This window comes from Microplitis mediator, chromosome 2 (genome assembly GCF_029852145.1).
Source record: "Microplitis mediator isolate UGA2020A chromosome 2, iyMicMedi2.1, whole genome shotgun sequence".
NCBI lineage: Eukaryota > Metazoa > Arthropoda > Insecta > Hymenoptera > Braconidae > Microplitis > Microplitis mediator.
The window spans coordinates 24,079,108-24,103,683 of record NC_079970.1 but is presented as its reverse complement, the minus strand read 5'-3'; the positions used below and the strand labels follow the sequence as shown (position 1 = coordinate 24,103,683).

At 32.2% G+C, this 24,576-nt stretch overlaps 7 protein-coding genes across 10 annotated transcripts; all 7 read left to right on the top strand.

The window, feature by feature from the left end:
* The first annotated feature begins 1,250 nt into the window (after positions 1 to 1,250).
* LOC130663124 (speckle-type POZ protein-like) lies at positions 1,251 to 2,930 on the top strand. The gene is made up of 2 exons (XM_057462210.1): positions 1,251 to 2,480; positions 2,552 to 2,930. Exon 1 carries the CDS (start codon positions 1,457 to 1,459, stop codon positions 2,447 to 2,449), a length of 993 nt encoding a protein of 330 aa, XP_057318193.1. The 5' UTR covers positions 1,251 to 1,456; the 3' UTR covers positions 2,450 to 2,480; positions 2,552 to 2,930.
* Positions 2,931 to 4,294: 1,364 nt separating this feature from the next.
* On the top strand, positions 4,295 to 7,582 carry LOC130662962 (speckle-type POZ protein-like A). Of its 2 annotated transcripts, none has more exons than XM_057461958.1 (3): positions 4,295 to 5,580; positions 5,651 to 7,336; positions 7,397 to 7,582. In XM_057461958.1, exons 2-3 carry the CDS (start codon positions 6,303 to 6,305, stop codon positions 7,398 to 7,400), a joined length of 1,038 nt encoding a protein of 345 aa, XP_057317941.1. In that variant the 5' UTR covers positions 4,295 to 5,580; positions 5,651 to 6,302; the 3' UTR covers positions 7,401 to 7,582. Both variants share the same exon structure in this region; 1 of them encodes a protein (XP_057317941.1).
* Positions 7,583 to 8,814: 1,232 nt separating this feature from the next.
* Positions 8,815 to 10,653, top strand: LOC130663242 (uncharacterized). Its single transcript, XM_057462363.1, has one exon. It carries the CDS (start codon positions 8,815 to 8,817, stop codon positions 10,651 to 10,653), a length of 1,839 nt encoding a protein of 612 aa, XP_057318346.1.
* A 3,457-nt stretch (positions 10,654 to 14,110) lies between these two features.
* Positions 14,111 to 15,713, top strand: LOC130663749 (speckle-type POZ protein-like). Its single transcript, XM_057463184.1, has 2 exons — positions 14,111 to 15,461; positions 15,530 to 15,713. Coding segments are annotated over exons 1-2 (1,032 nt in total). The 5' UTR covers positions 14,111 to 14,430; the 3' UTR covers positions 15,531 to 15,713.
* A 322-nt stretch (positions 15,714 to 16,035) lies between these two features.
* LOC130678739 (speckle-type POZ protein-like) lies at positions 16,036 to 24,198 on the top strand. 3 transcript variants are annotated; one of them, XM_057486176.1, is made up of 6 exons: positions 16,036 to 16,140; positions 16,238 to 16,783; positions 16,865 to 17,309; positions 17,397 to 19,672; positions 20,088 to 21,759; positions 21,831 to 22,549. In XM_057486176.1, coding segments are annotated over exons 2-4 (975 nt in total). In that variant the 5' UTR covers positions 16,036 to 16,140; positions 16,238 to 16,254; the 3' UTR covers positions 17,398 to 19,672; positions 20,088 to 21,759; positions 21,831 to 22,549. The 3 variants fall into 3 exon arrangements, with proteins under 3 accessions (XP_057342159.1, XP_057342157.1, XP_057342158.1); XM_057486174.1 differs by having other exon boundaries at positions 16,238 to 17,309; positions 21,831 to 24,198; XM_057486175.1 differs by lacking the exons at positions 16,036 to 16,140; positions 16,238 to 16,783; positions 16,865 to 17,309 and having other exon boundaries at positions 18,173 to 19,672; positions 21,831 to 22,537.
* Positions 21,293 to 21,760, top strand: LOC130663241 (speckle-type POZ protein-like). The gene has a single exon (XM_057462361.1). It carries the CDS (start codon positions 21,293 to 21,295, stop codon positions 21,758 to 21,760), a length of 468 nt encoding a protein of 155 aa, XP_057318344.1.
* Positions 23,170 to 24,156, top strand: LOC130663240 (speckle-type POZ protein-like). Its single transcript, XM_057462360.1, has one exon. It carries the CDS (start codon positions 23,170 to 23,172, stop codon positions 24,154 to 24,156), a length of 987 nt encoding a protein of 328 aa, XP_057318343.1.
* Positions 24,199 to 24,576: the final 378 nt, after the last annotated feature.

Genomic DNA, 24,576 nt, shown 5'->3' with positions numbered 1-24,576 from the left:
CAAATGATCTGAAATTTTCAGGAAAGTTGCGGGCCAACAAGCTCTTTTGATTGCCACCTCAACCATCCAAATCGATTCATTAGTTAAAAAGTTACAAAGAGTTTACACACACACACACACACACACACACACACACACACACACACACACACACACACACACACACACACACACATACATACATACATACATACACTCGGACATCATTCTGAAAATAGTCAGAATAGCTTCCTAGGACCTCAAAACGTCGACATCTGATGAAAACTCGACTTTCGAAAATCGGGGTGAAAACAATAACTTCCCAATTTTTCGAAAATCGTCGATTTTCTTAGCGGGAAGTTAAAAAATATATTAATATTATATAATAATAAAAGTAATGATTAAAAATAAATTGAGCGATTGAGGTGTGCACTTTTGGATTTTCCAACATTTTTTTTTTACTGTATTAGAATGAATTTTTTTTTTTTTTATACTTCTCCATTAATTAAAATGAAATATTAAAGGTCTAAAAATAAAACACTGGTCATAAATAGCACTTCTATCTTAATTCAGTACATTCAATATAATCGTTTCATACAAATTAAACTCGTAAAATTCATATATAATTATTACATAACGAGTCATACAAATTTTTTAAACCCAATCAATCCGCCAAAGCACTCACATGATAATGGTAAATTCATAGGGAAAGTCTGTAATACCGACTGTCAGCAAAGCTTAGAAAATTTTACTAAAATGGTCATTCGTATAAAATGTAATTCTGAAGAATTGGCGTTCGTAGTTTGAATATTTCGGAAGTATTGGATTTCTGAAATATTGTCATTCTAAATATTGTTAATTCTTTATTACGAAAGAATGAATATTGTAAATTCTGAGTATGTGTTGATATAAAGATTAGAGATTCGATGTTTTTGACAAGGTGATGATTTGTCATTCTGAATTATGAACCATCTTTATTTTTTACATTCCTAACTGTGAGTTTCTGAAGTTGGTATACTTCTGAAATTTTTACTTTTGACGGTGTGCCTGCAAGCCCATCACAGGATGAAAAAAGAAATATCATCATCATCACTAACCGGAAGTACTTATAAAGTTAATATATTCTCATGTCTATATTATTCACTATATCCTATCAGTGATTACTTTTTTTAAATAATATAATCTGTAACAAAATTATAAAAAAATAAACTTTTTAAAAATCAACGCGCCGATTTCATTTACGCGGTTTTTTATGAGCGCGCCACTGACGGTATTCTCTACGTTTGTCAAGTTTAAGAGGGATAACAGTCGTCATTACATCGTTTTACATTTATTATTAATTATTAAATAAACTGATCTACTAATAAGTTAGAAAATAACTAAAATATTCTTATCTAATAATATAATTCGCAATAAAAATAAGTAATTTGAAAATTTTGAAATATTGATTGCATTGAAAGTCAAATAATTATTTAAAATGGAAAGAGGTTATACTACGATAGATGAAAATAATATCGTTTACGAATGGAAGATTGATAAAATTGACTTTTTTCTCACCAGTAAATTCGATTTTATTCTTCAGTCTTCCGAATTCTCATCAGGATCTACATTCAAAGATACATGGCGTATTAAATCAGTCTTTGATTCTAAAGACAATATAGACTTTTTCTTGTGTTTAACAAGTGATCATCACGAATTGAATACAAAATTTTCATTTTATGTGTTGGATAGTAAGAAAGAAAGAGCTTTTATGACAAAGTTTCACACCTGTTTCAGTAAAGGAGAAGAAAGGTATTATTGCTTAAGAAAAAAAAATTTAATGGACAATAAAAATAGAGATTTACCTGAAGATACTTTGACAGTGGGTATTGACCTTACTGTGTATGACGTCCCTATTACAACTTCCACAAAACTTTCATTAAATATTCCAAAACATTCAATAGCTCATGACTTAACAGAGCTTTATAACTCTGGAATCGGTAGCGATATTATTATAAATGTGGGTGATCATATTTTTGAAGCTCACAAAATTATGCTGATGGCGCGAAGTCCTGTTATTGCTGCAATGTTTTCACATGATATGATCGAGAATAAAGAAAGTAAAATATCAATATCAGACATTACTCCAGAGATATTCCAAAAAGTCCTTGAGTATATTTACACCGATAAAGTAACTGGTCTAGATGAAAGTAATGTTGAGTTATTGAAAGCTGCGGACAAATATCAACTGCGGTCACTAAAAAATACTTGTGAAGAATCGCTTAGTAAAATTTTGGCTTTGGAGAATGCATTTTATTTAATGTATTTAGCTGATTTGTGTAACGCCACTCATCTGTTAGAATTAACAACCAATTTTTTGGTTGCAAATATGAAAAATGTTATTGATAACCCGGATTTTAAAGACTTCGAGAAATTACACCCTTCTTTGGCATTGAAACTGACGAAAAAATTCATTTCGAAAAAATTATGAGAGCTAATATTCCTGACACAATTGTAAAATAGTATGTTCTTATTTAATTATTTTTTTTAAAAACTCTACTTACATATATTTACTAATTTTTTATATTTTCAGATTTGCTTATAATGTAAATATCCAGAATTGGAACCACGAACAATGACTTGGTGCTCAACAGTATTTCAAAATCTAAAAACTAGTTTTATTATTTGAGGAAATTAACATGTTAACTAATTATTATTAAGAGTACTTTTTACATAGTCATATCTTCATATACACAGCGGAACTGAATCAAACTAATCTAAAAGTGAATAATTAATTAAGAGATTTGACTCATCTGCTATTGTATTTTTATGTACGAATTGTTTTTTATACTTTTGCAATTATAATTACAATGTTTCATTTATTTACTTAACAAATTGATTTTTGTACAAAAATAAAATTTGAAACATTTTTATAAAATCTGCGCACGCTTATAGGATAGAAGTACCATTTGTGGTCTGCTCCATTTTTGGAGATTTGATACTTTATTTTAATTAAAGAAAAAGTTTGAAAAAACTGGAATTGCAATAGTGTACACATTTAAAAAATTAATCATGTCAATGCGTATTTTACAAATTATTTTATTTTTAATTTTTAGTGTCCAAAACGGTACCTTTACCCTATTTGGTGGTTGTTTATTTATAATCCTTACACTTATTATAGAAACTAAAAACATATTTTAATTATTATTATTATAAATTATAAATGAAAATACAATATAGATTTTATATTCATTTAATAGTTGAATAAAATTATCTAGTACACATGCGTGTGCATACCCTGATTAAACAACTGAATTCGATCGAATTAAACAGAACTCAATTTTTAATTCTATTTAATTCAGATAAATTCTGTTAATTCGGTACCTAACTTAAAAATGAATTCTGTCTAATTCGGCAGGAAAACCAGAATTTGTCCAAATTAAAACGAATTTGAATAATTCTATTCGGTTTAATTCTGATTAATTCGAAAATAATTCTCCAATTTCTGGTTCTGAATCCGAATTAAACTGAATTAAAATGAATTTAAAATTTTTAAATCGGTTTTATTCTGTTTCATTGAAATTCAAATTTGTAATTCAATGGAATTCTGTTTTGCAGAATTAAAATTTTTAATTCTATTTAATTCAGATAAATTCTGTTAATTCGGTACCTAATTTAAAAATGAATTCTGTCTAATTCGGCAGGAAAACCAGAATTCGTCCAAATTAAAACGAATTTAAATAATTCTATTCGATTTAATTCTGATTAATTCGAAAATAATTCTCCAATTTCTGGTTCTGAATCCGAATTAAACTGAATTAAAACGAATTTGAAATTTTTAAATCGGTTTTATTCTGTTTAATTCAAATTCAAATTTTCAATTCAATGGAATTCTGTTTTGCAGAATTAAAATTTTTAATTCTATTTAATTCAGATAAATTTTGTCAATTCAGTACCTAACTTAAAAGTGAATTCTGTTTAATTCGACAGGAAAACCAGAATTCGTCCAAATTAAAACGAATTTAAATAATTCTATTCGGTTTAATTCTGATTAATTCGAAAATAATTCTCCAATTTCTGGTTAAGAATCCGAATTAAACTGAATTAAAACGAATTTAAAATTTTTAAATCGGTTTTATTCTGTTTAATTCAAATTCAAATTTTCAATTCAGTTGAATTCTGTTTTGCAGAATTCGACAAAATAGAACAGAATTAAAATTTTTAATTCGGTCGAATTCAGTTGTTTAATCAGGGTATAAATTTTTGGTTTGTATTGTTAATGTGTAGTAACGGCGTGAGATTAGACTCGTTTTCTAAGAGAGGGTAAAAACCGAGGGTGAGTTACTCTCTGGGAAGACTTCACTCAACGTTGTTTCTTTACGCAGGATCTCATATCTTAACAAAGCCAGTGTCTCGTATTTTTTATTATCAAAAACATTTAAAACTAACAGAGTGTGAATTAGTCTGAATTGACATCTATTTAAATATAAAAATAAAATATCTAAGAATTCTGAATTATTAATTGTGTTGAAAGTGCAATAAATATTCAAAATGAAAAGAGGTTATACAACGTCTGAGGAATATAAAATTGTTTACGAATGGAAGATTGATAAAATAGATCGTTTTTTGAAAAGTAAATTCGCGGTAAGCACTGATAACTTTATTCTTTTTTCGCCAACATTCTCTACAGGAACCACAATAATCGAAGATGAATGGTATATTCGTTTAAAAATACAGTATTATTCATCGGCGTATATCGGATTATATACTCCTGTCTCGAATATGACCTTTGCTTTGTGTTCTCTAAATCAAAAAAACAAGATAAACATAAAATTTTCAAGTTACGTTTTAAATAACGAAAAAAATAAAGTATTGGAAACTAAGGAAGAATACTATCTGTTAACCGAAAATGAAACGGAAATTTTTCAAATAGCGCTAAAGGATTTGATGGAAAAAAAAGATGAATACTTAGCTGATGATACATTGACATTTTGCCTTGATCTTACTGTGTATGATACTCCTGTTTCAACTTCCAAGAAACTTGATTTAAATATTCCAAAAAATCAAATGGCTCACGATTACACAGAACTTTACAAAACTAAGATGGGTAGTGATGTCATCATAAATGTGGGTAGTAAAAAATTCCGAGCTCATAGAAGTATTTTGATGGCACGAAGTCCTGTTCTGGCTGCAATGTTTTCTCATGACATGATTGAAAAAAAAGAAAGTAAAATATCTATACCAGATCTTACTCCAGTGATCTTCGAAAAGCTCTTGAAGTATTTCTACACTGATGAAGTAGATGATCTTGATGCGTATGCTGAGCGTTTATTAGAAGCCGCAGACAAATATCAGCTACTGTCACTTAAAAAAATGTGTCAAGAATCTCTCAGTATAACTTTAACTGTTGAAAATGCTTTGAAAATAATGACTTTAGCAGATCGTCACAGCGCCGAACATCTATTGGAATTCACAAATAAGTTTATGGAATCAAATATCAAGAAGATTATCGAGACTCAAAACTTCAAAGAATTCAAAAAATCAAATCCTCCTTTAGCATTTGAATTATTGGAAAAATTCGCATTTTTCAAGTAGTGGAATTAACTGATACAGTGCCCATGGGTACGTACTTAGTTTTTTTTTTTGTTCAACACTTTTTTTGTTTATTTATTTAATTTTTCAATACTTTCAGATGAACTAACAACAAGTACTGAAATTACATACGACAAGTTGATGCTCAATAACTTTTTTATTATTTAAAAGCCAATAATTATTTAATAATTTTAAATATGTTTAATAATTATTACAAGTCTATTATATTTTATGCGCATGTTTACTTCTTGTTTCGGTTGAATTTAAAAAATATTTAAAGTTATCGATACCATCTGGTGGTAAAAAATTTATTACGTGGCATAGGATAAGAAAACAATAAATAAAGAAATATCATCATCATTTAACCGGAAGTGCTTATAAAGATAATATTTTCTCATGTTTATAATACTTGCTAGATATGTTATCAATTACTATTTTCAAAAAATAATATAATAAAAACTGTAACAAAAGTATATAAAAATAAACTTTTTAAAAATCAACGCGTAGATTTTATTTACGCGGTTTCTCATAAGCGCGCCACTAACAGTATTCTCTACACTTGTCAAGTTTAAGCGGGATAACAGTCATCATCACATGGTTTCACATTTTTTATTAATTATTAAATAAACTGTTCTACTAATAAGCATATAAAATAACTAAAAAATTCTTATCTGATAACATGATTCGCAATAAAAATAAATAATTTGAAAATCTTGAAATATTAATTGTGTTGAGTCAAATAATTATTTAAAATGGAAAGAGGTTATACTAAGATAAGTAAAAATAATATCGTTTACGAATGGAAGATTGATGACATGGATATTTTTCTCAATACTGAAACTAGTTTTACACTCACTTCATCCCAGTTCACATCGGGATCCAAAATCCAAGATACATGGTGTATGAAAGCAGTCTTTGATTCGACAGACAATGTAGACTTTTACTTGTGTTTAACAAGTGATCATCACGAATTGAATACAAAATTTTTATTTTATATGTTGGATAGTAAGAAATATAAAATAGTTTCTAAAACAAAGCATTACAAATCTTTCAGTAAAGGAGAAAGAATGTATTATGTCTTAGTAAAAAAAAAATTATTGGATTATAAAGATGAATTTTTACCTGATAATACTTTAACAGTGGGTATTAATCTTACTGTGTATGACATCCCTATTACAACCTCCACAAAACTTGAATTAAATATTCCAAAACATCAAATGGCTCAAGACTACACTGAATTTTATAAATCTAAAGTCGGTAGCGATATTATTATAAATGTGGATGATACTAATTTTGAAGCTCACAGAAGTATTCTGATGGCGCGAAGTCCTGTTCTAGCTGCAATGTTTTCACATGAAATGATTGAGAAGAAAGACAATAAAATATCAATACCAGACATTACTCCAGAGATATTTGAAAAAGTCCTTGAGTACATTTACACCGATGAAGTATCTGGTCTGGCTAAGATTGCTGATGATTTATTAGAAGCTGCGGACAAGTATCAGCTACTATCACTTAAAAATATTTGTCAAGAATCGCTTAGTAAAACTCTGAATCTTGAAAATGCATTCAAATTAATGTCTTTAGCTGATCGTCACAGCGCTGAACCTCTGGTAGAATTCATCACCGATTTCTTGGTCAAAAACATAAAAAATAATAATATTGACATTGAGGATTTTGAAAATTTTAAAAAATCACATTCTTCCTTGGCATTTAAAGTCTTGGAAAAATGTTCATTTTCCAAAAATGAACATAAAACTAGAATTGCTGATACATCTATAGAAAAGTATGTGTTTATTTAAATGTTTATTTTACTAAACTTCATAATGGTTTATTTTATTTTTAGATAAACAAAATCTAGAAAACACCGAGAATTGGAACTACGTACAATGACTTGGTGCTCAACAGTATTTCATAATTTAAAAACTTTTTTTATTATTCAAATAAATTAACATGTTAACTAATTATTATTAAGAATATTCCGTATTTTTTTATTAATAAAAATAGCAAGTGGCCTTATAATATAAAAGAAAGTTCCTCATACGTCTCGTTGACAACTGATCAATTTATACGAATGTAACTTTTTAAAATTTCAAATTTAACTTTTTATATAAAGTTATATTTTCATATACACAGCGACACTGAATCAAAGTAATCTAAAAGTGAATAATTAATTAAGAGATTTGACTTATCTTTCATTGTATTTTCATATACGAATTGTTTTTTTTTTCTTTTGCAAGTATAATTACAATATTTCATTTATTCAAAAAAAAAAATCGCTCAGAAAATCTGAAACTAATCGGAATTTCTCCAGGGTTGCCAGATTGTGCTACTTATCGCAAATTAGGCTCCATTTTACATGCATGTGCTACCATAAAATTTTTTGTGCGGTAAATCGCAAATTAGGCTATTTCTGAAGATTTATAAGCGGTCATAAATTTTGAAATAAGAAAATCAAAATTTTAGTAACTCTACTTAAACATTTGTATTAAAAAGATTAATACAGATCATTATTTTATTTTCAAATAAATTAAAAAATACATAAACACTTTCGCGTCGTGTCATGTCAGTTTCACTGGTGGCCGCTTTAGTTTTTTAACGCTGAATCCAATCAAAAACTGCTTATATTTATACAAAGCAAGTTTTTATTTAAAAGTTGCGTTTTATGTGAATTTAAACTTTTGAAAATCAATTAAAAATTTGTCCCAACCAAACAGTAAGCAAAAAACCGAATCTAAATATAAAAATACACAGTTTATTTATTTTAAAAGCTTATTAATAGGTAAAATAATCCAATACTATGTAAGAATTATGATCACATATTTATGAGTTTTGAATTTTTCGCGCCGAGAATATGATTGGTTAGGGCTGACTGTGTGGCTTAAAGTAGCACATTAGGCTCTTGATGTTCTAAGTGGTGCTATTTACTAAATTTTTTTCTGGCAACCCTGGAATTCTTACATCAAGTTTGAGTTGGACAACCGTCATTCGGTGTTATGTTAGTTTTTCTTTAAATTAAATTAAATTTATTATTAAATACATTATTTGAATAACAATAATACTATTATTTGAAAAGAGCGCCATCTGGGCAAGCGTAGTGTATACACACAGTGTTAGTGCGTCTTGCGATTTTAGTGTTTTTTTCAAAGTAAATTAAAGTGATTAATTAATAAAGCGGTACCAAAAGTTGAGGAAAAACGCCGGGAACGGAGTGAGTAAATAATCAGTCCAAAGGGTGAAGTATCCAGAGTGAGTCAACCCAAAATGGGTAGTGACAATAAAAGTACGCCAAACGAGGTGGAAGCCATAACCGTCAGCAAAGAATTGGCGGGCGGCGACATCTTGGTTGTGACGGAGCAGGCTACAAACAAAGAGGAGGCAGGTAGCAACAATTCTAAAACTAGTGAACTAGAAGAAGAAGAAGCACAAACGACAGCAGATTTGGAGGGAGGAGAAAGTGAGAAAGCTAGCGAGGGAGAGGGCAAGGCCAAGAAAAAGCGGGGAAGACCGCCGGGAAGCACAAATAAAGGTAAATTAAAAGAGGGGGAGCAGCAGATTTTAAACTTCCTCGTGAGCAAGGAAATGGAAAAGAAGGAAAATAGGAGTAAAGAGGAGGCAGGTAAATTTAGACGAATCACAAGAAGCAGCAGCGCCCCAAAATTAAATGAGATGACAATCCACAGTGAAGGCAGACAAACAGCTGTGGAAATGAGCGCTTTTTTTACAAGAAGCAGAATAAGTAGGTCACCAATAAAAATCAACTCTGACCAAAGAGATGATAAAGATGCAGAAATACAAATTGGAGCACAGGAGGTGACAAGCGTCATAGAGGGGAAAGAGAACAAGGAGGAAAATGGAGCAGAAAGAGCAGAGGAAGCAAGAGACACTCGGAGTAAGGTAGCGGAGAAAGGTACACAGACACAGGTTGAGCAGGAGCTAGGGACGAAAGTCGGCTCCTCAGAAACAGAGGACAAGGGATGCGATTGCAAGTGCTGCAATGAAAACCAAAAAAGAATGGAAAAGTTGGAAAAAAACCTCATATCCCAGCTGGAGATTTTGAGGCTAGAACTAGTGAAAGCGATAGTCAAGTCGGGAGTAAGCGACTCAGAAAAAAAGACAGAAACTGAAGAGATGCTCAGTGAAATAAGTGACAACCCGAGTCAGTGGAGTGAAGCGGACGTTGAGTCACAAGAAGAAGAGGTGAGGGTAAAAGAAAGAAAAAAAATGAAAAAAAAGAGAAGCAAGCAGGGAAGATCAGGCGACCAAGAGAGGTTTAGACTGAATGCGACACCGGAGGGAGGCACAGGGGCGGAAAAAAATACTAGAGAAATCGGAGCAGTGAGTAGCAGGGAAAACAGGAAAGTGACGGGCAAAGAAGCCCGGGGGAGTGGGGGACTAGCAATACAAACAGCTGACAGCACCCGCAAGGATGCCAGCAAAAAGAGGGGGGAGAAATCAAGCAGCGAACGGGATAACACAAGCTCAGATGGGTCTTTTAAAAAAAGGGGAAGCAGGAAACAGTATGGAACACACGCGGCAAAGGAGACCATCAACAAGCCAGGTCCAATGGCAGCTGAGGAGTGGTCGGAGGAATTTAAGGAGAGAAGCAGGAGGAGAAACACGATATATATGTGGGGAGATACGGACCTAGGAGACAAAACAAACGCAGAGCTGGAAGGAATAATTAAATTAAACCTTGGAGAGGAGGTGAGAATTGAAAAAAGTATTAAAATGGAGATGGGGTACGTAATCCATCTGGATTCAATGAAAACGAAGCTGAGAATCATGGCAAAAAAATCCGGGCTCAGAGGAAAGGGACTCTGGGTCGACGATGACCTCACAGAGAGGCAGGCTGTGGTGTTACAGTGGCTGGAAGCAGAGGTCACTAGGCTGCGGAGGGACGGACAAAAAGCCAGAAGGAATTATATGAAGGTGGAGTTAAACAATGAATGGTGGGTCTGGGATGAAATAAGGGGTGACATGAGGAGGATAACTGAGTTGCAAAGAGTGCAGGACCCCAGTAAAAATGCGCAAGACCAGTGGAGAGGGGGAAACTTTCGATTCGAGAGGGACAGAAGGAAAGAGGGAGATCAAAAGAAGTAACATGTTGAAAGTTATCCTGTGGAATATAGCAGGAATTAAAAATGCAGAGGAGGCAGGAGTTTTTTTGGAGCAGGCGGAAGTTATAGTGCTACAGGAAACATGGGTGGTGGAAGGTAAAATAGAGGAGGCAAAAGCAAGACTAAGCGGAGACCACCAATGGTACTTTAAAAGTGCCACGAAAGACAAAATGGCAAGGAGGGGAAGGGCAAGCGGGGGTCAGGCAGTAGGAATCAAAAAAAGCATAGCAGGAAAGTTCACAATCAGGGAATGGGAATTTGGTCTGAAGATAAAAATGAAGGACAAAAACATAGAATGTACGATAATAACAGCGTACAACAATGTGGGAATCAAATGCATGGAAAAGAGCCTGAGAAGCATAATTGAAGAAAGCCTATGGAAAGAAAGAAATATATTTATAATTGGGGACCTGAACGCAAGGACGGGATCGGAGCCGGGCAGCTGGGAAGTGGATGAGAATGGTGGGATGAAGGAAAGAGAATCCCAGGACATGGTTATAAACAGTGAAGGCAGGAGACTACTGAAGATATGTGAGGAATTTGGCATCGGGATTCTAAACGGCAGGGTGAATGGAGACAGAACCGGGGCAATAACGTTCATAGGTGGTGGAGAAGGGGATAGCAGCACGGTCTTAGATCTGATAATGAGAACTGGAGAGACTGCTGGAGTGGAAGTAAAGGAACTGGAGGTGATCCCGAGGACAGAGTCGGACCACCCTCCAGTTAAATTGGAGCTAGACTGGAGCGGAAACGTTCTAGAAACGGAAATTGGAGCAGAAGGGGCAGCCAGCAGGCAACAAGGGGGCACGTTTGAAGGAGAGCCAACAGAGGATGCAGATAATGGGGAGAACAAATACGTATTCAGATGGAACAGGGAAAAGGCAGAGGAATACGGTGAACAGTGGATTAAAGAGTGGAAAGAGATAGAGGGGGATACAAACTGGAGCAAAATTCTGGAGACCACGAAGACAGCAGCAAGGCTTTGTGAGATGGAGAAAAGAAAATCAAGTAAAGTGAAATCACCGAAACCCTGGTTTGACAAAGACTGCAGGCAGAAGAAAAAGCAGATGTACAAGGCGCTGAAAAAACATATGAAAAGGAAGGGAGAAGAGAGTAAAAGTGAATTATATGCAGCAAGGAAGGAATACCGGGAGATTTGTAAGGGAAAGCAGAGGGAATGGCAGGAAAAAAAGAGGGAGAAAATAAACAAAAGCAGGAACATGTCACAGTGGTGGGAAGCGGTAAATGCGTTCAGAAAAAAACCCAGAGGGGAAGTAAGTAAGGAGATAAGCAAAAGACAATGGGTGGAGCATTTCCAGAGAATACTAGGTGACAAGGAAAACAGTGAGAGTCAAGAAGAGGAGCAGGAAGGGCAAACCGCAGGGGATGAGACGGGCGCTGGTGAGCAGGTGAAGGCAGGTGATGTAATGAATGAGGACATCAGCATGGAAGAACTAATTAAAACCCTGAAAAAAATGAAGAATAAAAAAGCGCCTGGGGAAGACGGTCTAGTGGCAGAATTCTACAAAGCCCTGCCAAATGAGGGGATGCAGAACCTACTTGAAGCCATAAACGTGATTTGGAGCAAAAGTGAGACCCCGGAGGGCTGGGACGAAGCGTACATTGCGCCGATTTTTAAAGCAGGAGAAGCAAGCCAGCCAAAAAATTACAGGGGCATCTCGCTACTGAATGCGGGATACAAAATCTTGATGAACATCATCACCAATAGACTGGAAAAGTGGGCTGAAGATAATGGCATTTTAAGTGAAAGCCAGGCAGGGTTTAGGAGACGCAGGGGAACCAGAGACCAAATATTCGTGATAAATGCAGTAATTAACAACTGGGTAAAAAGGAAAAACAAAAAAGCGTACGTATGTTACGTGGACTTCGAGACTGCCTTTGATAGTGTGGACAGGGAAAAACTGTTCAAAAAAACGGAGGAGGCAGGAATCACAGGCAGAATGTTAAGGTATATAAAGGCAGTTTATAAAGTGACCAGGAACAGGGTGGCGGTGAACAACGAAAAATCGGAAAGTTTTGTATCCTCTAAAGGAGTCAGGCAAGGGTGTCCACTCAGCCCGCTGCTTTTCAACATCTTCCTGGACGACATAGATCGAGAGTTCAGCAGAAGACAAATTGGAGGCATAACGATGGGCAAGATAAAGGTTTACCTAGGTAAATACGCAGACGACGTAGCGCTGATAGGTGAGAGTGAAGAAAGTATAAGGGAAATGCTGAAGACCTTAAAAACATATGCAGACAAGAACGGGCTAAAAGTAAACACGAAAAAGACGAAGGTAATGAGAGTTGGCAGACGAGGGAAGCAGGGTAATAGCAGCAAGTGGATGTACGGCGAAGAAGAAATTGAAGAAGTTAAAGAATACAAGTACCTGGGATGCTGGATGACCAGCAATAATAATTGGAAGAGGCACACAAAATATTTGGCTGGTAAAGCTCAGAAAGCACTGAACGCAACCTGGGGGCTGATCAAGAGGACAGACAGGAGCAGATTAAGTGACAGGATGTATCTATATAACGCACTGGTCAGGTCGGGTGCGCTATACGGAGTGGAAGCATGGGGCTGGGAAGGAAGCAGAGACATGGAAGCAGTGTATAGCAGGTATTGTAAGGCAGCAATGGGACTGGCGAGAAATACCCCAATGTACATATGGAGAAATGAGGCAGGTGTTGAAAACATAAAGCTGATTATAAGAAGAAGAGCGTGTAAATACATCAAAGATGTGTTAGGTATGGAAGAAGGCAGGTGGACCAACATTTGTCTCAGGGAAGAATGCAGGAATATCTTGAACAAAAGCCCGTCCAGATGGGGCAAAAGTTTCGAGGAAGCTCTGAAGGAAATGAAAGTTGAAGACGTCATCACGAGAATATGGAGAAAGGAGGATCCGAAGGTGATAACAAAGAGACTGGACGCAGGACTGGAGCACTATTGGGGAAAACTGATAGTAGAGGAGGACGAAAAAATCATGGAGTCAACGTATAATCCTTTCTTCAAGTTCATAAAAACTTGTGTAGGAACAGAGCATTACTGGCAGGAAAAAAACACACCTACATGGATGAAAGTAGTCTGGTGCAGAGTGAGATGCGGAAACATCGGCAGAGCTGGAAAGAAAGGGTACAGTGACTGGTCGTGCAGGCTGTGCAGCTCTGAAAATGAAACGCTGGAACATATATTCAGATGCCAGGAAATGAGGAAGAGGGTCAGGAAGGATGTCAGGGAGTATGTGGAGGAGTGGAAAGGTGAAGCAGTGGATGCAGAGTTTGACTCCCTACTGACACAGACACTTAGGAAAGGGCCTGACGAGAAATTGTGTTGGTACTTGAAAGAATATGAAAAACTAGTCAATGCAGATACTGAAGGCGAAGAGTAAACTGCGACACGGTGCAATAAAAAAAAAAAAAAAAAAAAAAAAAAAAAAAATGGAAGGCACGAGGCAGTGATAGTGGGAAGCAGAATACAAGTGATAGGCATGTGATATAAGCAATAAGGACTGAAGGGTGAACTGATATCTGTGTGTGATTCATAAATTATAAATTACAAATTTTAATTTCCACAGGTAGAGATAAGTCATAAAAGAAAGCAAAAATTCAAAACTAAGAAAAAAATGTAAAAAGATACTCATGTATACTATACATTGAAATAAAGAATTTATTTATTTATTTACTATTATTTGAAAATAGAATTACCAACGATAGTAAATAAATAAAACGTCTTATAATATTAATTGTGATACAAATTAAAATGATAAGAGGTTATACAACGATCAACGAAAATAGTGTTGTTTACGAATGGAAGATTGATAAAATTGATTTTTTTCTCAATAGTAAAACCGATTTTACTCTTAAGTCTTCCGAATTCTCATCAGGATCTATAGTCAAAGATACATGGCGTATTAAATCAATCTTTGATTCTACAGACCACGCACACTTTTCCTTGTGTTTAACAAGTGATCATCACGAATTGAATGTAAAATTTTCATTTTATTTGTTGGATAGTAAGAAAGAAAAAGTTTGTATAAAAGAGCATCACGAATCTTTAAGTAAAGGAGAAAAAATGTGTTATTCGCTGAACAAAAAAAGTTTATTGACTGGTAAAGATACATATTTACCTGGTAATACGTTGACAGTATGTCTTGATCTTACCGTGTATGGCACCTCTATTACAACTTCCACAAAAGTTTTATTGAATGCTCCAAAACATCCAATGGCTCATGACTTTACAGAGCTTTATAACTCTAGAATCGGTTGCGATGTTATTATAAATGTGGGTGATACTAATTTTGAAGCTCATAAAATTATTTTAATGGCGCGAAGTCCTGTTCTTGCTGCAATGTTTTCACATGAAATGATTGAGAAGAAAGACAATAAAATATCAATACCAGACATTACTCCAGAGATATTTGAAAAAGTCCTTGAGTACATTTACACTGATGAAGTATCTGGTCTGGCTGAGATTGCTGATGATTTATTAGAAGCTGCAGACAAGTATCAGCTACTGTCACTTAAAAATATTTGTCAAGAATCGCTTCGTGAAACTCTGAATCTTGAAAATGCATTTAAATTAATGACTTTAGCCGATCGTCATAGCGCTGAACCTCTGCTAGAATCCATCACCGATTTCTTGGTCACAAACATAAAAAAAAACAATATTGACATTGAAGATTTTGAAAATTTTGAGAAACCAAATTCTTTCTTGGCATTAAAACTGTTGAAAAAATATTCATTTTGCAAAGAAGAAGATAAAGCTAGTATTGCTGATACAACTTCAGAATAGTATGTATTTATTTAAATCTTTATTTTACTAAACTTCATAACGGTTTATTTCATTTTTCTATTTTTAGATAAACAAAACTCAGGAACCACCGAGTATGGAACTAAATAAATCCTGGTGCTATATCATAATATCTTATGTAAAAACTAATTCAATATCTTCAAAAATCTTAACTAATTATTATAAGTCTTTTATATTTTTTTTTTATTAAAAACTTTAAAGTAATTTCGTAAAGTAAAATAAAGTTTTTTATACCGTTAATTATTTTATTTATTTCCTATAAAGCTTTCCTCCTTATAAAGTGATGCCAATGTGGGTTTTGTAAAAGTCTATGATCTTTAATAAACGATAAAATGTCGGTACTACAGTCAAGTAATTCAATTAATTGGTTTATTACTTATTCAAGTATTAAAATTAATTTTAATCTGTGTAAGTTTAATTATTGAAAAATTTATCTCTGATAATTATATTAATTTCAATTTTAAGAAATACATTTTTAAAATTCGCGGGTAATTTTAAATGGATGATATTTATGAACACATGTGTGGATGGTTAATTTTTTTATTCTTAGAAATACATCAGGCCTCAGACTGTTTCTCATGATCAATTGTTACTTTTACGCGGGATACAATTAATGAAACTAGCGTCATTTCAATTAAAGAATCAATTCTTAAAATAAAAGTAAGTGGAATAACTTTGGCTACAAAGAATTCGAATAATAGACGTCAGTATAAAAATAAAATAATTAATAATCTTTGAATTTTAATTGTGTTTCAAGTTTCATAAGAATTTAATATGACAGGAGGTTATACGAAGATAGAAGAGCGCAATATTATTTACCAATGGAAAATTGATAGAGTTAATATTTATTTAGATAGAATACGATTAACATGCGGTGACTTTACTATTGTTTCTCCAGAATTTTCAGCGGGATCCAAAAGTGAAGATAAATGGTGTATTAAAGCTGGCTTTAGTTACGACAACGAAGAAAGGTTGATTGATTTAACTTTTAATTTGCACTTATTGAATTGTAATGAGCCGATGCATACAAAGTATTCAGCTTTTGTTTGGAATGAAAAACAAGGAAAATTATTTAATAAGGATTATAATTCGCTATCAAATAAAAATGATGATACCGAAATTCTCTACTTAACTGAATACCGTTTGCAACGGAAAAAAGATGGATGTTTATTCAATAATTGTTTGACGGTATGTCTCGACCTCACTGTATATGATACCGTCACAATTTCAAAAGAACTTGACTTGAATATTACAAAACATCCAATGGCCCATGACTTTACAAAGCTTTTTTACTTTGGAATAGGTAGCGATATTATTATAAATGTGGGTGATATTAATTTTGAAGCTCATAAAAGTATTCTAATCGCGCGATGTCCTGTTCTAGCCGCGATATTTTCAAATGAAATGGGTGAGATGAAAGAAAGTAAAATATCAATACCAGATATTAGTCCAGCGGTATTTCACAAAGTCCTTGAGTACATTTACACCGATGAAGTTACTGGCCTGGATGACATTACTGAAGGTTTATTAGAAGCTGCGGACAAATATCAGCTTCAGTCACTTAAAAGTATTTGTGAAGAAGCACTTAGTGAAACTTTGGATCTTGAAAATGCATTTGATTTAATGGTTTTGGCTAATTCGTATAAAGCTACTCATCTGTTAGAATTTACAACCAATTTTTTGGTTTTAAATATGAAAAATGTTAATGATAACCCGGATTTTAAAGATTTCGAGAAATCACACCCTTCTTTGGCATTGGAACTGGTGAAAAAATATTCATTTCCCAACAAGAGTGAGAAAGCTATCGTTTCTGATCCAACTGCAAAATAGTGTGTACTTATTTAATTATTTTCTTAATGTTCTTAATTATTTAATGAACTTCACTGATATTAATTCATTTTTTTATATATTTTCAGATATACTTAAAATTTAAATAACGAGTATTGGAACTACGTACAATAATTTGGTGCTCAGCAGTATTTCATAATTTAAAAACTAGTTTTATATTCAAGTAAACTAACATGTTAACTAATTATTATTAAAAGTATTTTTCATTTTTCTAATAATAAAAATAAAAAGAAAGTTCCTCATGCGGCTAATTGTCAATTGATTAATTTATACAACTTAAACTTTTGAAAATGTCACATTTAAGTTTTCACATAAAAGTGATATCTTCATGTACACAGCGAAATTGAATCAGAGTAATCTAAAAGTGCTATATCAGATGAACCGAAATTTAAAATAAAAGTAAATCAGGTTCAGATATAAAGTCTGGATTCATATTTCAACATAACTACTGACTATTTTTGTACGAAAAATATTTTCATAATTTTTTTGTCATGAGCTCAAATATATTTATATTTATTTTGTTAAATAGTACGGTTGAGTTTTTGAAATATGTCGACTTACTGATAGTATTGAGTCGTAAAAGTTATTGCATAGAGTATTATTTTAAACGGAACATGATATGCTAGCAAATAACGTCATCACTTTCAACTGGAATTACTTATTACTGATAACATCATCTCATGTTTTTTATTATTTAATATATTTTATAAACAATATATTATTAAATAATTTAATAAAAATTTCAAGAACTTTAAATTTCCATAAAAAAATAAATTTTTTAATAATTATTGCATCCTGCTTGTCCAGTATGTATAGTCCCACTTGCAAATTGAAAGCGGGGGTATACCAAGTAAATGTTAGTTGAGTCTGGTAGAATTGAAGTAAAACTCATACTTGGATGATAAGAAACTAATCAAAATCTCCACCACTCCGTTCTCACAATAAGTAAAATAGAAGCCGTAATCTCATGTGTGCAGTTGTTAAGTTTAAGTGCAAAAGTAAAGCCATCAGTGATATTTTCATTTTTACTATTACATACATTTTGTAATAGTTAAAAGTGTTAAATATTATTTAAATAATATTTTCTACAACAAGATCATATAAAAATTAATTTTTTTAAAACTTGTGCGCATTTTATTTTCTGTCTTTTTTCTTTTACGTGACATTTAAAACAGCGAACATACAAAACAATATAATTGTTTTCGGTATTACGCTCAGTAGCGTTCAGTTAGTCAAAAGTCAAACTTATCGCGATCTCTCACATCAAGTTTGTGCAGGACAACAGCCATTCGGTGATTTTTTAGTTTTATACTTTTTATTAAATACATTATTTGAATAACAAGTGTAAAATTAAAATGATAAGAGGTTTTACAACGCTCGACGAAAGTAATTTTGTTTACGAATGGAAGATAAATAAAATGGATTATTTTCTCGATAGTAAAACTGAGGATTTTATTTATTCCGACTTCTCATTAAGCGCCATAGGATACGATCAATGGCGTATCGAATCAACCTTCAATCCTAATAAAGACAATGTCGACTTTCATTTGTGTCTGATATATGGTGGTCCATTACATGCACGATTTTCATCTTTTGTTTTAGACAATAAAAAAGATAAAAATTTTACAACCACTGATGTTGTTCAACACTACATCAATAATGATAAAAAGATATGTCTATCTTTACCAAAAAAAACTCTATTGGATGATAAAGATAAATATCTACCTGATAATACCTTAACAATATGCGTCGATTTAACTGTGTTTAAAACGCCTACTACAACTTCCAAAAAACTTGTAATCAATTTTTCAAAACGTGGAATGGCTCATGATTACCAAGATCTTTACAACACTAAAATGGGTTGCGATACTATTATCAACGTGGGTGATTACGAATTCCAGGCTCACAAAACCATTTTAATGGCACGAAGTCCCGTTTTAGCTGCAATGTTTTCTCATGATATGATTGAGAAAAAAGAAAATAAAATATCTGTACCAGATATTACTCCAGAGATCTTCGAAAAGATCTTAAAATATATTTACACTGATCAAGTAATTGATCTAAATGAGATTGCGGATGATTTATTAGAAGTAGCAGACAAATATCAGCTACAGTCGCTTAAAGAAATGTGCCAAGAATCACTGAGTGAAACTCTAATTCTTAGAAATGCATTAAAAATAATGACTTTAGCTGACCGCCATAGTGCCAAAGAGTTATTGGATTTTACGATTCGTTTTATGGCAACGAACATGAAAGACTTGATCGAAACTCAAGAGTTTAAAGAATTTTCGCGATCAAATCTTGCCGGAGCGTTTGAATTAATGAAGAAATTATCATCTTATCGGTAAAAAGACAACAATTTACTACCCTGGCGGTTCTGAATCACCCTGGGAGTGGAAACACGGTGGAATCACGGTGGATCCAGGGTGGTTACACGGTGGGTTTGTGCCATTTTATCACCGTGTATACACGGTAGTTACACGGTGTTTCCACGATGGTTACACGGTATACCCACCATGATTCCACGGTGTATTCACCGAGATTCCACGTTGTATCCACGGTGATTACGCGGTGTACGTGGAATCACGGTGATAAAATGAAAAAAAACCCACCGTGCAACCACCCTGGATCCATCGTGATTCCGGGGTGTTTCCAGGGTGATTCAAAACCGCCAGGGTAATACTAATTCTAAAATTGTGTGTATTTAATCAAACTTTTTACTCAACACTATTTCAATTTAATCATTTTATTTTTTATAGTTTCAGATAAACTACCAACGAGTACTGAAATTACGTACAACAAGTTGATGCCCAAAAACTTTTTTATTATTTAAAAACCAATAATTATTTAATAATTTTTAACATGTTTAACAATTATTACAAGTCTTTTATATTTGATGCGCATGTTTACTTCTTGTTTCGGTTAAATTTAAAAAATATTCAAAGTTATCGATACCATCTGGTGGTAAAAAGTTTATTACTCGTTACAGGATGAAAAAAGAAATATCATCATCATTACTACCCGGAAGTACTTATAAAGCTAATATTTTCTCATATTTATATTATTTACTACATGCTATCAATGACTATTTTTAAAAAATAATATAATAAAAACTGTAACAAAATTATATAAAAATAAACTTTTTAAAAATCAACGCGCTGATTTTATTTACGCGGGTTCTTATGAGCGCGCCACTGAGTATATTTTCTACACTTGTCACGTTTAAGCGGGATAACAGTCGTCATTGTTTTACATTGTTTATTTATTATTAACTAAGCTGATCTATTAATAAGCATAAAAAATAAACAAAATATTTTTATCTGATAACATAATTCGCAATAGAAATAAATAATTTGAAAATCTTGCAATACTGATTGTGTTGAAAGTCAAATAATTATTTAAAATGGAAAGAGGTTATACTAAGATAAGTAAAAATAATATCGTTTACGAATGGAAGATTGATGACATGGATATTTTTCTCAATACTGAAACTAGTTTTACACTTACTTCAAACAACTTCACATCGGGAGCCAAAATCCAAGATACATGGTGTATTAAATCCATCTTTGATTCTAGAAACGTGGTGGAATTTTACTTGTGTTTAACAAGTGTTCATCTGTCATTGAATGCTAAATTTTCATTTTTTGTTTTGGATAGTAAGAAAGAAAAAGTTTTTATTTTAAACAATCATAAATATTTAAGTGAAGGAGAAGGATTGCATTATACCTTAGTAAAAAAAACTTTATTGGATAATAAAGATAAATATTTACCTGATAATACTTTGACGGTATGTCTTGATCTTACTGTGTATGACGACCCTATTACAACTTCCACAAAAGTTTTATTAAATATTCCAAAACATCAAATAGCTCAAGACTACACTGAATTTTATAACTCTAAAATCGCTAGCGATATTATTATAAATGTGGATGATACTAATTTTGAAGCTCACAGAAGTATTCTGATGGCGCGAAGTCCTGTTCTAGCCGCAATGTTTTCACATGAAATGATTGAGAAGAAAGAAAGTAAAATATCAATACCAGATATTAGTTCAGAGATATTCGAAATGGTCTTGAAGTACATCTACACTGATGAAGTCACTGATCTGGATTTGTATGCTGATGATTTATTAGAAGCTGCGGAAAAATATCAGCTACTGTCACTTAAAAATATTTGTCAAGAATCGCTTAGTAAAACTTTGAATCTTGAGAATGCACTTTATTTAATGACTTTAGCTGACTCGTATAACGCCACTCATCTATTAGAGTTTACAAGCAATTTTTTGGTTTTAAATATGAAAAATATTATTGACACTCAGGATTTTAAACGATTGGAGAAATCACACCCTTCTTTGGCATTGGAACTGTTGAAAAAATATTCATTTTCTAACAAGGATGAGAAAGCTAGTGTTCCTGATCCGACTGCAAAATAGTGTGTACTTATTTAATTATTGTTTTAATAAACTTTATTTATATTAATGTATTAATTTTTTATATTTTCAGATATACTTGAAATTTAAATAACAAGTATTGGAACTACGTACAATGACTTGGTGCTCAACAGTATTTCATAATTTAAAAACTAATTTTATTATTTAAGTCTATTAACATGTTAACTAATTATTATTAAAAGTATTTTTTATATTTTTCTATTAATAAAAATATTAAGTGGCCCTACAAAATAAAAGAAAGTTTCTCATGCGACTAATTGTCAATGGTCATTTTATACAAATTTAGCTTTTGAAAATGTCACATTTAAGTTTTCACATAAAAGTGATATCTTCATGTACACCGCGAAATTGAATCAAAGTAATCTAAAAGTGAATAATTAAATGAAGAGATTTGATTAATCTTCTATTGTATTTTCACATACGCATTGTTTTTTATACTATTGCTATTATAATTATAATATTCCAGTTACTTTATAAATAAATAATATAATAAAAGTGAAAAGTAGGTTTGATTTCTACATGAAAAAAAATTTGAAACATTTTTATAACTTCTGCGCACGCTTATAGGATAGAAGTAACATTTGTGGCCACCGCTCCGTTTTTGGACATTCAATACTTCATTTTAATCAATGAAAAAGTATACAAAAAAACAAATTAAAAAAAAAAAAAAACTTGAATTGTAATAGTGTACATATTTGAAAAATTAATCAATGTGTATTTTACAAGTTATTATATACGAAACTCATGAGTGTGAATGTATCAGACATCATACAAATTCAAAATTATTAATAAATAGAGTAAATAGTCAATGAAATAAAATTTTTAAAAAATGCGCATTTAAAAAATTTAAAAATTGATAAGTGCATTTTTATAAATATTATTTTATTTATTATTTACTCTATTTATTTATAGTTTTGAATTTGTCTGATGTCTGCCACATTCACACTCAAATTGTCATCCCAACAAGAGATTAAATTTCGGTGGTCGTCGGTTCTTACTCCCACTCTGGATGTTTTATGTGTTGAATTTCTCCCACTTTTCTACACGCATGGCAGTTAATAAATTTTTGGTAGTAGGCGTAATTTCTGAGGTCCATTCTCTTACTGGGACCACAAACACACTCAATTGTCTTCCGGTACCAGGCTCAGCAGCGCTCAGTTAGTAAAAAGTGAAACTAATCGCGATCTCTCTCATCAAGTTTGTGCAAGACAACAGCCATTTTGTGTTTTGTTAGTTTTTCTTATTATTGAATACATTATTTGAATAACAAGTGTATTGAAGTGTATGAAATAACAAGAATACTATTATCTGATAATAAAATTCGCAACGAAAGTATATAAATAGTTCGTCTTATAATATTATTTGTGTTACAAATTAAATAATAATTAAAAATGATAAGAGGATACAAAGCATTAGACGAACGTAATATTGTTTACGAATGGAAGATATATAACATTGATTCTTTTTTCAATCGTGAAAATGAATTGACTCTTTATTCTTCCCTACTCTCATGGGGAATCAACAGCACCGATACGTGGCGTATTAAGTCAATTTTTAGTTCTGGAGACGATGTTAAATTTTATTTGATGCCGCCGACGGATTACGTATCAAACATAAAAAGTTCATTATGCGTTTTAGACAATAAGAAAGAAAAAAAATTTATAAACAATTATACGTGCAGCTACCTTGAGGCTAAAGAAGGAACATTATGTCTATCGTTATCAAAAAAAACTTTGTTGGATAATAAAGATATATATTTACCCAATAAAACTTTAACGATATGTTTTGATTTAACTCTGTATGGCACTCCTACTACAACTTGCAATAAACTTATGAATTTACCAAAATATCAAATGGCTCACGATTACACAGAACTTTACAATACTAAGATGGGTTTTGATACCATTATAAATGTCGATGATAAAGAATTCCAGGCTCACAAAATCATTTTAATGACACGGAGTCCTGTTCTGGCTGCGATGTTTTCTCATGACATGATTGAGAAAAAAGAAAATAAAATATCAATTCCAGATATTAGTTCAGGGATATTCGAAATGGTCTTGAAGTATATCTACACTGATGAAGTCACTGATCTGGATTTGTATGCTGATGATTTATTAGAAGCTGCGGACAAGTATCAGCTACTGTCACTTAAAAATATTTGTCAAGAATCGCTTAGTGAAAGCTTGGATCTTGAAAATGCACTTTATTCAATGAATTTAGCTGACCGCCATAGTGCCAAAGAGTTATTAGACTTTACTATGCGTTTCATGGCATCAAATATTAGAAACTTTATCGAAACTCAAGACTTTAAAAACCTGGAAGAATCAAATATTACTGAGGCATGTGAATTATTGAAGAAATTATCATGTTATTAGTAAGAAGGATAACAGATTACTAACACAAATATTAAAAATGTATGTGTTTAATGAAATTCTTTACTCCTCTGATTAAACAACTGAATTCAACCGAATTAAAAATTTTAATTCTGTTATATTCTGTCGAATTCTGCAAAACAGAATTAAACTGAATTACAAATTTGAATTTCAATTAAACAGAATAAAACCGATTAAAAAATTTCAAATTCATTTTAATTCAGTTTAATTCGGATTCAGAACCAGAAATTGGAGAATTATTTTCGAATAAATCAGAATTAAACCGAATAGAATTATTTAAATTCGTTTTAATTTGGACAAATTCTGGTTTTCCTGCCGAATTAGACAGAATTCATTTTTAAGTTACGTACCGAATTAACATAATTTATCTGAATTAAATAGAATTAAAAATTTAATTCTGTT

Bases quoted from the DNA above. Each gene is read 5' to 3' on its own strand.
- LOC130663124 (XM_057462210.1), top strand. From the start codon at position 1,457: ATGGAAAGAGGTTATACTACGATAGATGAAAATAATATCGTTTACGAA.
- LOC130662962 (XM_057461958.1), top strand. From the start codon at position 6,303: ATGGAAAGAGGTTATACTAAGATAAGTAAAAATAATATCGTTTACGAA.
- LOC130663242 (XM_057462363.1), top strand. From the start codon at position 8,815: ATGGGTAGTGACAATAAAAGTACGCCAAACGAGGTGGAAGCCATAACC.
- LOC130663749 (XM_057463184.1), top strand. From the start codon at position 14,431: ATGATAAGAGGTTATACAACGATCAACGAAAATAGTGTTGTTTACGAA.
- LOC130678739 (XM_057486174.1), top strand. From the start codon at position 16,255: ATGACAGGAGGTTATACGAAGATAGAAGAGCGCAATATTATTTACCAA.
- LOC130663241 (XM_057462361.1), top strand. From the start codon at position 21,293: ATGGCGCGAAGTCCTGTTCTAGCCGCAATGTTTTCACATGAAATGATT.
- LOC130663240 (XM_057462360.1), top strand. From the start codon at position 23,170: ATGATAAGAGGATACAAAGCATTAGACGAACGTAATATTGTTTACGAA.